The sequence below is a fragment of the Acipenser ruthenus genome, chromosome 8, assembly GCF_902713425.1.
Source record: "Acipenser ruthenus chromosome 8, fAciRut3.2 maternal haplotype, whole genome shotgun sequence".
Taxonomy (NCBI): Eukaryota; Metazoa; Chordata; class Actinopteri; order Acipenseriformes; family Acipenseridae; genus Acipenser; species Acipenser ruthenus.
The window spans coordinates 36,781,892-36,795,207 of record NC_081196.1 but is presented as its reverse complement, the minus strand read 5'-3'; the positions used below and the strand labels follow the sequence as shown (position 1 = coordinate 36,795,207).

General features: G+C 36.7%; 1 protein-coding gene across 1 annotated transcript; it reads left to right on the top strand.

Annotated features, from left to right (window-relative positions):
• The first annotated feature begins 408 nt into the window (after positions 1-408).
• Positions 409-11,365, top strand: LOC117406787 (oxygen-dependent coproporphyrinogen-III oxidase, mitochondrial-like). Its single transcript, XM_034011099.3, has 7 exons — positions 409-1,135; positions 1,861-2,004; positions 3,542-3,652; positions 4,770-4,911; positions 6,610-6,828; positions 9,856-9,960; positions 10,071-11,365. Exons 1-7 carry the CDS (start codon positions 598-600, stop codon positions 10,156-10,158), a joined length of 1,347 nt encoding a protein of 448 aa, XP_033866990.3. The 5' UTR covers positions 409-597; the 3' UTR covers positions 10,159-11,365.
• The last annotated feature ends 1,951 nt before the right edge of the window (positions 11,366-13,316 follow it).

Here is a 13,316-nt window from a genome sequence, read left to right as displayed (position 1 = left end):
AGTACACTTAAAACACAATTTGAAAAAAGGGAAACCCCTTCTTTAATTTCTGTTTTTAATTCCTCAGCTAAAAACGAGGTTGAACTGCGGCTGGTCGTCTCGTAAGTATATTGTATTCACAGTGGGTGTCGTATTTTTTTCAGAAATGGTGAAAGTGGGTGCTCCTCAACAAACAAATTCGATTGACAACAAGTCATCTTTTCTTTAGTGTGCACAGAAGGCTAAACTATGGAAGTTCTTTTCATATATATACTTTTACATATGTTATTGCTTGCACAGTTCACTTAAGCAGCAGCTGCTATGTGATAGTGCAACGTGTTTCTACAGAAACAGACCCGCCCCCTAAAATGTCACTGACGCCCACTCCCTTCTGGGATTGTAGTTACATTACCTCGATATTTGTATGCGCGTATAGGGTTGAAAGAGATCTGCAAACTACGATTCCCAGAACTTGGTATTCTAGAAAAGTGCATATGAGTTACCATACAAAACCACAGTACATCATATATACAGGAAGACGTAGTGCTTTTCTCCAGCAATTATAAGGATTTGGCGTTTATTTTAATTTTTACATTTTATTTTTATTTTACTCCTATCATGTCTTTTTTACGTTTTGCTGGGGTGGGCAGGACGGTTCCCTCAAAAGTCAAGCTTCTTTTGCCTCATTTCAGCAGCAGGTGTGCAATTTCGAACTCAGATGTGCTGAATAGTCCATTGAAAACACTCGTTCTGCAGAGCTCAAATGCTGGCTTCAAACTTTCCAACGTGAGATACAAGTCAAATATAACAGGGGATCGAAGTGCAACTGGGTCGAACGGTAAGAAAGTCCGGCTAGTTGCTGGTGCTGCTCTGGTAGCGGGTCTGGTTGCTGGTTTAAGTCACTTTCAGAGAGCTGAGATGAAATCTACAGTGGCCATTCATTCTGAGACAGAAAAGGATGCAGATGATATTTTGGAGAAGTGCAAGCGTTTTATGTCTGAACCAGTGACAGATGTCCAAGTCCTGCAGAAAAACAAGGAAGAAATGAGGACGAAGATGGAGATGATGATTTTGCAGACACAAGCAGAATTTTGCAAAGCTCTCGCTGAGGTAGATGGGGGAACTTTTCAAGTGGACCGCTGGGACAGGAAAGAGGGTAAAGTGAACTTTTTGGTGTGTGTATTGTGTGAAAATAAGCATGTTATGTTAAGACCGTGTTGCATTCCATTTGTGGGTGACGAGGCTACGTGCAAACGTTCACGTTTGTACAGTGTTGGCTCTGGCTATTGTGCAATGCTATTGGTAACTATTTGGAATTAGAAACTGGATTTGTTTTGACTTCTGCTTTTCTATTCATTTTAAATTGACAATTAGAGCAGTACTACACCGCTTAAATACCAGCAACACAAACTTGATATTTGGATAGAAACTTTCTCTTTTTAGTTTTAGTAATATACCTTTTTGTATTCAGATTCTGTGTAAAAGCAACTTTCAGCTCATATATATTCTGGCCTTAACACTTGTTAAAATATATTGTTCTATTTAACAAAAATTTAACTTGCTTAAACTGCATTTTGTGTGTATGTTGTGTATGATTCTATGGCCTCTTGAGCTATTGACAAAATTCCACTGCAGCCATCAACTTGCCCGAGCTGTCACCAGCCGCTACTGACCACATGCAGGGTGTTAATAGTTATTTTCTGGGACGAGCCATTAACATAGGTGGCATAGTGATCCCTGGTTTTACAGTGCAGCCTGGGATCTTTCTAAGACCACACATTTCATTACATGGCACAGCATTGTTGCCTGATAGTTTGTGTGGACAGCTGGTGTGTGCAGATTGGACAATGGCATTTTAGATTAGTTTTGTTCCCCTACCAGGAGGTGGAGGTATCAGCTGCGTCCTGCAAGACAGCAACATTTTTGAGAAGGCTGGGGTAAATGTGTCGGTTGTGTTCGGACATCTTCCTGAGGAAGCAGCCCAGCAGATGAGAAGCCGAGGGAAATCACTTAAAAGTAAAGATGGTAAGGCCAAAGGATGTAGATAAAAGGTGTTTATCCTTTTTTTTTTTTAACATTTTAAATAAAATACCAACAGAATACAGCTGACTACAAAAAAAGCTGAAGAAAAACAAGCTCTGGCTTAGAAAGGTTACCTGGCACAATTGAAACAGTTACAGTATCACACACACCCCCCACATTATCTGACCATTATTAAGCTTTCCTGTAAAACTAATTCCATATTGAAGGTGGTTCCAAGCAATCGGGTGCCTTTCTGTCATACATTTTAAATACATAGAGCAAGCAAAATAATCCTATTAAATCGACCTAATTACTGTCACTTCATGTTTTTTTTTTTTTTTTTTAAACCTGCTAAACCTGGGTTTTGGCAACATATTTTAACTAGTCATTCACTACTCTCATTCTACATAAAAAAACAGCTTTCAGAAGGTGGGCCGTGTGTAAAAACATGGCTACTGACCAATCGCCATTCTTTGTGGACCCATGTAATAGAATACACTCAGTGGCTTGTGACTGGGGTGGGGTGAAACACAAAAACAGCTCTATAGAGTTGTGAGCTTATTAGTGTTATTGTTTAGGACCAATAAATTGAGGACTGTTAATTATTTCAAAGTTAGGTTGACATTTATATTTACAAAATTAATCATTCCTGTAAAATATTCTAAATTAATAAAACATCGGTATAACAATTAATAAAATAATAATTATAAGATGAAAAATACTGTTAAAAGGCTAATAAGTAAATACTTCTCCTGTTAGTATTAAGCTTGCTTTGCAGTAATGTATTAGTTTGCATTTTAATTGTTTGTGTAAAGTTATTTAAGGATCTTTATTGATAAACCAGGAAGTGAGCTGAAAAGTTGGAAAACAGTGCACACATGTTGTACGCTGCAGTAATAAAACTGTAAGATTGTAAGCTGTCTGCATCCTGCTGAGTTATCGACAGAAGAGTTATTTCTTCACCACATCCGAACCCCAACATTGCCGTGTGGTAGATATGCGGGCGTAAAACGAAATCTGTTACTTCTCACAATTCTGAGATTCAAAATGCATTCAGAGTGCTACGTTGCCGGAATCCTAAATGTGGACATCCTCACTTCAACACAGTAAGTTAAAGTAAATAAAAAACTGAAAGATTTAAGACCAGTTTACTTCTTTCTCTATCCAGATATTTCAATACTGTATTTCCGTCCTGTTACATAAAAAAACAGATCCACATGTTGGTTGTGTTTGGGCATCTTTCTGAGGAATCAGCCAAATGTGTTTGTATTTTATATAAGAAAAGTAATGCATATTAGGTAAGATTTGCTGGAATTATTTTGTTAGCTCCATGCACTGTTGCACTTTTAAACAGAAAATTATAGATACCAGCCGACAGCAAAAGTGATCGGCCAGGTTGCCACTTCCCTTTGGATCTCCCTGCTGCAAGGTGGAGAGTTGGTGGACTTTTAGACTTTGTGTAAGGATTGATGATGTCACAATTGAGTAATGTTCCATTCCGAAAATCAGCTTTAGCTTCCCGATCTGTTTTGATTTGCAGGAAAGCTGCCATTCTGTGCTATGGGGGTGAGTTCTGTGATCCACCCGAAGAACCCTCACATCCCCACAATACATTTCAACTACAGATACTTTGAAATCGAAGAAGCCGATGGTAAGAATTTAAAGCCCTTCCTGGACACATTGTAAATGTCCTTCAGATTGTTCATTGAAGCTCAAGACAAAACTACCTTAGGGTCTGTTTGTTCTATTCAAAGAGTTGAGTGGATCACTGGTAACGAATTTTCATGATCTAAAAAAGTGCATTCTATTTTGTGCAGAATTACATAAACAAAAATGCCAAAACATTCCTTTTTTTTTTTTCTCCGATAGTTAAAAGTGAGTAAATGTACTCAAAGTCTGTTTACCAGCTTTCTGGGTTTGCTCATTCGTTTTTTCTTTTGGCCCAAAAAAAAAATTACTTCATCACTGCAAAAGGCGTTGTCTTCTTACACCATGTGTTCACTTAACCTCTCTGTCCTGTTTAGCAGTCACTGTATTTCTGAGTTGTTTTTATTTTCGAATTAATAAAATAGCAATCTGAGGTCTAATTGCACAGGGATCTTGTTCTTGTGTTATTTGGGATTTAAGGTTGCAGACAATGTTCTAGCTCCTCATAGCATGTCCATTTGTCTGCAGTTTTGAATAGATTTGATATCCATGCCCTACATGCACTCAATGGACCTGGTTACATGGACAAATTGCCCATGTAATACATTTAATATGGAGTGGGAAATTTGCCTGCAATCTGCCAATAGGTGAAATATAGGAGACTGCCATCTTCAGAGATGAGAATTTAGTCCCAGCATTTAATGCAAATGACGCTTTGATTTGAGGGGAGAGAGAGCATCAGTTAAAGTAAATTGGTGAATAATTGACGAGCAGGTGAGGGGAGTACAGCAACTGTATTTAAATCAAATTTTAAAAAAAGCAATATCTATTTTCTAAATTAGTATTCGTTACCATTATCAACTAAATTGCACTGCAGCATACATTTAGAACATGTTTTGATTAAAATATAGCTTTATATTGTTATAAAGATGATTTAAAGCTTTGTGAATAGGGCCCGCTGTTGAAAATGCTATTAATATAAATTGATTTTAGTCTTGGTTATCACTCCTTTTAAAAGTATTGAATGTTTCTGTATTATGGCAACACTACCCCGGCCTGTTTATGAGAAGTTTCTGTGCAGAATACCCAGTGGATTATTGTTCTGCTCATTCCCCATGCAGGTTCAAAGCTGTGGTGGTTTGGTGGAGGAACAGACCTGACACCCACATATCTTAATAAGGAAGACGCTGTTCATTTTCACAAAACCCTGAAGGAAGCCTGTGATAAACATGACAGGAAGCTGTATCCGGAGTTTAAAAAATGGTACGGAATACAACCTTACTCACTCAAGCAATGCTGGCAAGGTACAGTAGAAGACCTGGATAATCCACAAAGTTTAGTTTTTATAGACACCGTTTACAAAAACATCTTTTACATTTTTTGATTTAACATGTTTCAGTTTGAATTCTGGTTGTTCAAACTGTGAACAGTTAAGTCTCTTGTAATGAAAGGCTCCATACGCAAGCCTTATGAACTCAATATATATATTAACTCATAAAAACAGACTGTATGATGTCTTCCAAACAATGGCTGATACCTGAACATGATTTATAACTACAGAGCTTTTAAGTTTGCAATATTATAGCATTGATGATTATATGTTGTTTTTCTCATTTTGACCATACTATGGAAACCCATTGCAACAAAGATAATGATAATCAATAAAGCTGTTTTCGAATGATATACAAGCTCGAGATGGTCTATATAGACTTAGTCACCTATTGAAGTTCAATTACCAACATAAAAGGACAACTTGTAATGACTTTTTGTTGAGAATAGATTTAATGAAAGTTAGTTCATGCTGTAGCTGTCTGGTGGACTATACTCAGTTGAAAGATTCCTGATACTCTTGGGGTGTCATTAGTTGTACATTCCTCAGTTACTGCCAGTCATCTCTAACGTCCACAGACTTCGCCTCAAGAGATAAGGTTAGGTGGTGACAATGTCCTTCGTGGTTTCTGTGATAGAGACAGATAAAACAGGGCAGTGAATGTGCATTTAGGATAACTTTATTCTCTGGCTGTTATCTGGGTTGGGTTTCTTGGAAATACTGTGTCATTGTGAGTTGTGGATGGGTGGGTTTCACTTTAATATTTTCCTGACCGTTAAAACAAATTATTACTCGACCCTAACGTAATATTTCAAAGAACAATCAGCAAGCCAGGTTTTTTTTTTTTTTAAACTGAAGACCACTTTCAAGATATCCCTTGCCTGTTGACCGGGGTCTATTTAGCTGTAATTCTATAAAATATTTCTCTGCTGCTAATATCCCGTTTTCACTGACACAAGAGGAGAGCACTGGGTGGTATATTCCCGCTGCCTTTTTGTACTGTCATGCTGGAACCTGGCCCGCTCGACCTCACAACATAATAATCTGGACCAGGGTTAAACAATGCTGTTGCAATTGAGGATCCAGGCACTGAAAGAAACTTCAGTTCAGTTCAACTAGTATAAAATCCAGTTGTTGTTGTCAATACAATTACTAATCATGAAAAATATAAGAGTGAGGAGAACCAGTAGAAAATCCACTACCAGCAGCCAAAAAGATGAGTGCCAGTAGTTAAATTAGGGGTGAAATAAGATAAATATTTAAATTATTGATCTTAACTTTAGAGAAAGGGAAATGGGTAGTTTTATATTAAGAATTTGTTCTTGTATCGGTTATGCTTTGGGTCCTCTCATCAAAATGTTTTCTGAATTTATAACATCGGCTTCTAAAATCCAACTTGTTCAATCAGAAACATTTCATTGGTTCCCGACTCCTCCCAAAGTTCAACATTTTGATTGATTCAGGTTCATAATGCCCCCTGGTGAAGTGGTCTTTTCAGCCTCCTGCTCCTGATATTGCAGTCATCCACTGATGAGAATGTTTGAGCTGCATTCCATTGTTGATTTAAATATTCAGAAAATACTGTGTGTATTCAAGGTTTGATATTTCCTCTAACTCTACCGCTGTTGTAGGTGCGACAACTATTTCTTTATTAAGCACCGGGGAGAGAGAAGAGGAGTCGGTGGAATCTTCTTCGACGACCTGGATTCCCCCACAAAGGAAGATGTGTTTGACTTTGTGAGGAGCTGTGCCAAAGCGGTGGTGCCCTGCTACATACCCATTGTGAAGAAACACCTCAACGACTCTTTCACCTCAGAGGAGAAGCAGTGGCAGCAGCTTCGTAGGGGCAGGTGAGGGTCTATCCTCCTGATTGTATTGAAGTGCCGCACATAATGAAGTGGTAAAACATCAGATGCCATTTAATTATTTTTATTATCAGCTACACAAAGCACAAAGCAGATAACGAATGTTATGCTGTCTGTCCCTTCTTAACATTGCGTATCTCATGTAAACCTAAGTAGGTCATGGAGGCCATTGTTACACAGATAAATCTTACTCGATGATTGTGGGAAACCAGTGACCTGTGACTTCTAGGTCAAGACCACGGAATGCAACACCAAGATGGTTTTTCATGCTCTCATGGCGACTACATTGCCTATGGTGGTTAGATCTTTGTTGTATTTATAGTTTGTTATTTTTATTTTTATGTTGGAGTGTTTGAGAGGTGGTGGATTTCCATCAGGTCCCTTCAGAAAGACATGCGCCCATAACACAAGGCGCTGTTTAAAAATGCTGCCCAATCGGCAGGGGATATTGGCTGTCTGCATTCAGCCTCATGGAACTGATTTTGGGCCACAGACTTACGTCCCTATTCAGTGAAGCAGATTAGAGCCTGTCTGTTTCTATCTCTTCCTCTCTCTGCTCGCCAAGCCAAGCAGCGTCTCACTACCGCTTAGTCTTCCGATATCTTTGAAGACAGCCACAGAAACACATATGGGCCGTGTACATTAAATTAATTAACAACATTTAAGTACCATCTTTACTTGTTTCTTTTAAACTGTTAGTTAAAACCTAATAGCAATTTTAAACAAAACTATGAATGGTTGCTTTAAACTTCCTTCCTTTACTTAAACATTATAGTGGCACGATTTATGGTTTCAACTTTGTTTTTATGTTGAACCATTAATATCTCGGTCAAAACGCATTTAAGACAATTTCCCCACCTCACACGATACAGTCATATATGCAATCATGTAATTAAATCTGAGTAGAAAAAAGTTCAGTCAAATATAAACCAAATTTAAATTCAAACATAGTTCCTGCTGCTACACATTGCCACCACACACACATTTTATTAACTGCAATGCTATTTTTTTATCTTGAAATGAAAAACAAAAAAAATAGTAAAACCATCATCTGTATTAAAAAAGTTACTCTGTTTGGATCTGTGGTGTGGTAAGTTTATCATTTTTGGTAGTAGTACTCAGATTGTTTTATTGATCGAGATATGTTGTCGTTTTAGTACATAATGTAAATGTCGAAAGGAATAAAATCAAACTGTTCAGCAATTATTAGGACTACTTCCGTAATTCGAAAGTAAAAAAATTCTATGTTCTGCATCTCAGTCGATTTCTACACTGATTTCTAAATTGAACACCTTGGGAGTCAATAATATTAAGCAACTGTCTAACATCATTCTGGCTGACAAATCCTTCTTGAATGCATTTCAAGTGCATTAATCTGTATCCATGTAATTGTCCATAGTGTTCAATTCCTTGCATTAATAAATACAGCACCACGTCTAGTACATCACAGATTGGTGTTTCTGCCTAAGTGTTCTACTGCATAACAACTCCATCCAAGTGCGTTAAACGTTGCAACATTTCCTTATGGTTCAGGCCAAATCCAAAATAGAATCCGATTTGGTTTACTACATCAGCCATGTGTGACAGTCTATCCTGACTTGTGAATTTTTACTTGTGCTAGTGATATATTGCATTTGTTTATTTGTTTATTTGTTTATTTATATGGCAGATGCCTTTTATCCAAGGCAATTTCCAGGTGTTACAGGGCAGTACATGGTTACATTGCAAGATTAATACTTAAATACAGTATAGTTTACAGTAAGTGCAAATAATACTATTAAAATCCAATATGAACTAGGATGCAACAAGTTAGGATTACAACAGGTTATGTCTGCAGTGACATAGTAGTGCATTAGCCTGCGTGATGTTCTGAAGCCTGACAAATTGCAGTTTGTTTCTGTTTTCACAAGATAATTATCATGTTGTAGTGTAATAATTACCTGCTAAATAATTAGCATAATTATCTAACGAAAACGGAAATAATTAAGATAATGTTCTTGTGTAAACTGAAATAATTATTACATTGTAACGTAATAATTATCTAGTGAAAACTAAAATATATATTTATTAATTTTTGCTCTTCATGGCAGCTATAGGATTCTGTACTATGTGTGTAAGCTACTAACAACCAAACGAGCAAGATGGGCTGAATGGCCTCCTCTCGTTTGTAAACTTTCTTATGTTCTTATGTTCTCGTGTGTGTGTGTGTATATAAGGAATATGAGACCTGGAGAAAAACACTTTTATAGCTACAGCTATAGTACTCGGCACCAACAGCTTCTGCTAATTTCTTACGATGATTAGAAGCACATTTTTATGGCTTGTACATTCAAGTGTTTGAGAGAATATTAAGCCAATCACATGGAAGACTGCTGATGGTATTTGGTTCAGATTTTAAAGTTGGTGCCAGAATTGCAGACATCAGTGTGTATTAAAATGCAGTGAACAGTTTTGTTTGTGTTGAATGATACCCAGCAAGTCAGCTTGCCTTTCTCTGAGCCTAACCGGTGTTGAGGCTTCATTATTGTACAAATCAATGTGTATATAAACATGTAGGTAAGCAGTTTTATTCTAGATTTCTGTAGTTTTGCATTACGGAAAAACAATGCATTCAAGCTGCAGTATAAAAATAAAGTAAATAAATGTGCATATCTACAAAAATTAAATGAACAATTAATTCAGCAGTAATAAGTTCTTCAAGGCAATTTATCTCGAAGTGTAGAAACTAATTTGCACTTGTGAATATGTGTTTAAAATCGTATTGTTTTTTTGTTTTTCTTTTTTTACAAAATAAACAGAGCAATTGTATGAGCACAGTAACCCAGGACAGGGGGTGCAGTAAGCTGGGAAATTCATTACAAAACAAAAAACAGTTGTTAAATAGTTAATTCCTTACCACCTATAACTCAGCTACGTCCAAGTTAGGCTTTTAGTCATTGTTTTTGCTTTTCTGATTCCAGAATCCTTAGCTCCTTTTTCTTAAAGCCCACTCTCCCTTCTTCATCTTCACAGGTATGTGGAGTTTAACCTGGTTTACGACAGGGGAACAAAGTTTGGCCTTGCAACACCTGAGTCCAGGATAGAAAGCATTCTGATGTCTCTGCCACTTACTGCAAGGTGAGGAAGTGAAAAAATATACCTTCCAATGCTGCATGCCAGACTAGATTGTTAGATTTGTGTTCAAGTCTGGTGACATGTTTTCAATGGTTTTCTTTTCTGTTCCACAGATGGGAGTACATGCACGAACCTCCTAAGGGTACAAAGGAAGCAGAAATGTTGCAAGTGTTACGCAATCCCAAAGACTGGGCTCAATAACTAAAAGAAGCTGAAACAGATATAAATAGCAACAAACCTCAGTTCATTGATTTAGATGATCTGCATATCACCCAAAACCTCTATGTCATTGCTCTCATTAGGTGAAAGTTATGAGGAGAGTTCTGCAAAGTGTTTTTCTTGTATAACTTGAAGCTCCCTATAATGTGTCAAAATCAAATACAGATGCCTTGCCTTCATTAAAGCACGTGTGTTAATAAGCAAGCCTACTGCAAAGTCCAGAATATTGTAGAACATTTAAAATTATAATTAAGAAGAATCAATTTTTTCTTATTTTAAAATGAATGATAGTTTTGAAAAGAACAAATCAACAAGAAAATGGAAACACTGATGTTTGATTGATGCTGAATTCCAGTTAAATAAACACTTAATCATTTTTTTTAAATGTTTTAAATAATTGAAAACAAAAATGAAAGCATTACTGTGAAGTACAGTTGTTGAAATGAAAATAACATATTGGTATGCATTTCTGCTGTTCCTATGTCCTATTTCTTTGTTATATTACAGTATAAGGATGAGTTGCCAGCCTGTTTCAGGATTACTTTTTACTCTGGAAAAGTGTGCCTTCAGTTTGTTTAAGCCTTTGCCATAACTGCAACTGAACATGATGTGGACTAAAGTGTCAGTCTTTGTACTTCTTCATGTGCTATACAGATTTGTTGTGTTGCAATTGTAAAAGCTATAAAGTTACATATTTATATGCCTTTTCTCAAGTTTTGTAAAATCTTCCTGGTTATTTACACAACAAAAAGTAAAGCACAGTAATGAAAAAGTATTGTAAGGCTCTCATCCCTTTTCAGTCACTTGTTAAGTTTTTTAAGATTGGTAAAGCAAACCCAGCTCTGTCTTGGGCATTCACTGAATAACCTCAAACATGTTTGAGGAAAATCAGTGTTAAAAAGGAGTTTGTGTGGTCCAGTAGGAGGCTGTGTGGTCCAGTGGTTAAAGAAAAGGGCATGGAACCTAGAGATCCCCGGTTCAAATCCCACCTCAGCCACTGACTCATTGTGTGACCCTGAGCAAGTCACTTAACCTCCTTGTGCTCCGTCTTTCGGGTGAGACGTAATTGTAAGTGACTCTGCAGCTGATGCATAGTTCACACACCCTAGTCTCTGTAAGTCGCCTTGGATAAAGGCCGTCAGCTAAATAAAATAAAATAAAAATAAAAAGTTAATAATTAATACCACAATATTTCAATGTATAATTGTGGCAATGTGCCCCCCGCCCCTGTGTACATTTGTGTGTTAATGTTGGTGTATAGAGATTGGTACACGGGTTATAAACGGGTCTGTGTTTCACGTGGTATTTAAATTGTATAATTATATTTAGGCACGGGATTGCACATCACTTCACGTGCATTTAAAGTATGTAATATGTGAGCACGGGGTTGCACGTAATGAATTCACGTGCTGGGATTCAAGTGAATAATTAATTAGTAATTGAATCCCAGCACAACAGTGTATATATAGACACGTAGCACTCACTCGGGGTGGGGTGTTCGAGAGTGGAGAACGGGAGAGAGAGAGGAGGAAAAAGGGAAGTAGGAAAAAAGTAAAGAAAGCTATGTTTTTGTTTCACTCACCGTTTGTCTGTCTGTGTCCGTTTACTGTTTTAGTCCGTTTTGTTCATCTATTTATTTTGGCACAAGTGCTGTGTCCTGTTTTGTGTTCTGTCTGTTTAAACCTTTTATTTCGTTTAATAAATGCTGAGTGCCACCATTGCACTCAGCATGACTCATCACCACCATCTGTCTGTGTATTCCTTTCTGGTCTGACGCCACCCACTCTGGCCGTCTTTGTGACAATAATATATAACCTTTTTTCACCAATTTTAGTTTTTTTTTTTATATATATTACAATGTTTTAAACAGGCATAACATGGGAGTCAGATTGTTAGGCTTGTCACCTTTGGTAAATCTCCCGCTGTTAGCCCTACTTCTATTCTGTCAAACTATTTTAATTGCAAAGCGAAATATATGGAAACTCCATGCAAAAACAAAACAGTACTCTCTACTGTTAGCTGTGACCTAATACGGCTTGTATTGTGTTCACATATAAGCCATGTTAGGTTTACTGGCTTCATATCTGATATGCAGATGTGTTTTGTCACTGGTGTTATCCAGTAAAAGCAAATTGATTCACTTAAACATTGTTTTAACTAATGTATTAGAACACCTCCAGATTAGTCATTTATATCTTTTTATATACAGCACATACCTTCATGAAAACCTCTGAGTGAGAGAATTTCAATTTTCAGTCAATAATCTGTGATATAGAAACAATGTGTGGAAATGTTAGATCACTTTGCTTTAATTAGGTATATTAAACAACTTCTATAAAGTATCATGCATTTTACCATGTGTGGCTATATATTCCTTTTCTCTTACTATTTTAAATTAATTGCATGTGTGGCCTACTAAAGTCATCAATTAAATGAAACAATCACTAATTTGCCTGTTTTGAAAAGGTTTCCAAGATTTTCAGTTCCAATGGTTTGATTTCATATTCACAACACATCAAAACAATATAAGTAATGGGGTGTTATAATAAATTTGCACACAACTGTATATCAATGCTACACTACACACTTATTTCACATACTGTATACATTTTACTTTGCATTTACAAAGTGTTTCAGTAGAGATGCCATTTCCATTGCACAATAGTTTTACATAAGTTAAATAAAGAAATATGAAACATTGTAATGCAGTGGCCTAAAAATCAGCAACCACACTGCCTAAAAAAAGAGAATTAAACACTGGAAACTGTCCAGAAACTGCTTCCCCACATAACCACAGCAGTAAAGAAAAATACAAAAAGGGGGGATTAAGGTTTTTTTTTAGTAATAGCAAAATGTGTTTTAACAGGAAAATGCAACATTTCATAATTGTATTTAATTACAGTAAAAATCGACACATTGTTAAAAATAAGTCACATCTTAGCTTATTAGTCTGCAGGCTATTTGTAGCAGGTATCAACCAACCACTTTTCATAGCTTGCTGAGCTTCATTGACTTAACAGTATCCACATCCCTCTACAACACACCTCTGGGAAAAAAAATAAAGAATAAATCTGCCCCTCAAGTGGTTCCTGGTTGTAGCTGCTTCTTTCTGTCAATTGCTAAGTAACAAATATTGTTTA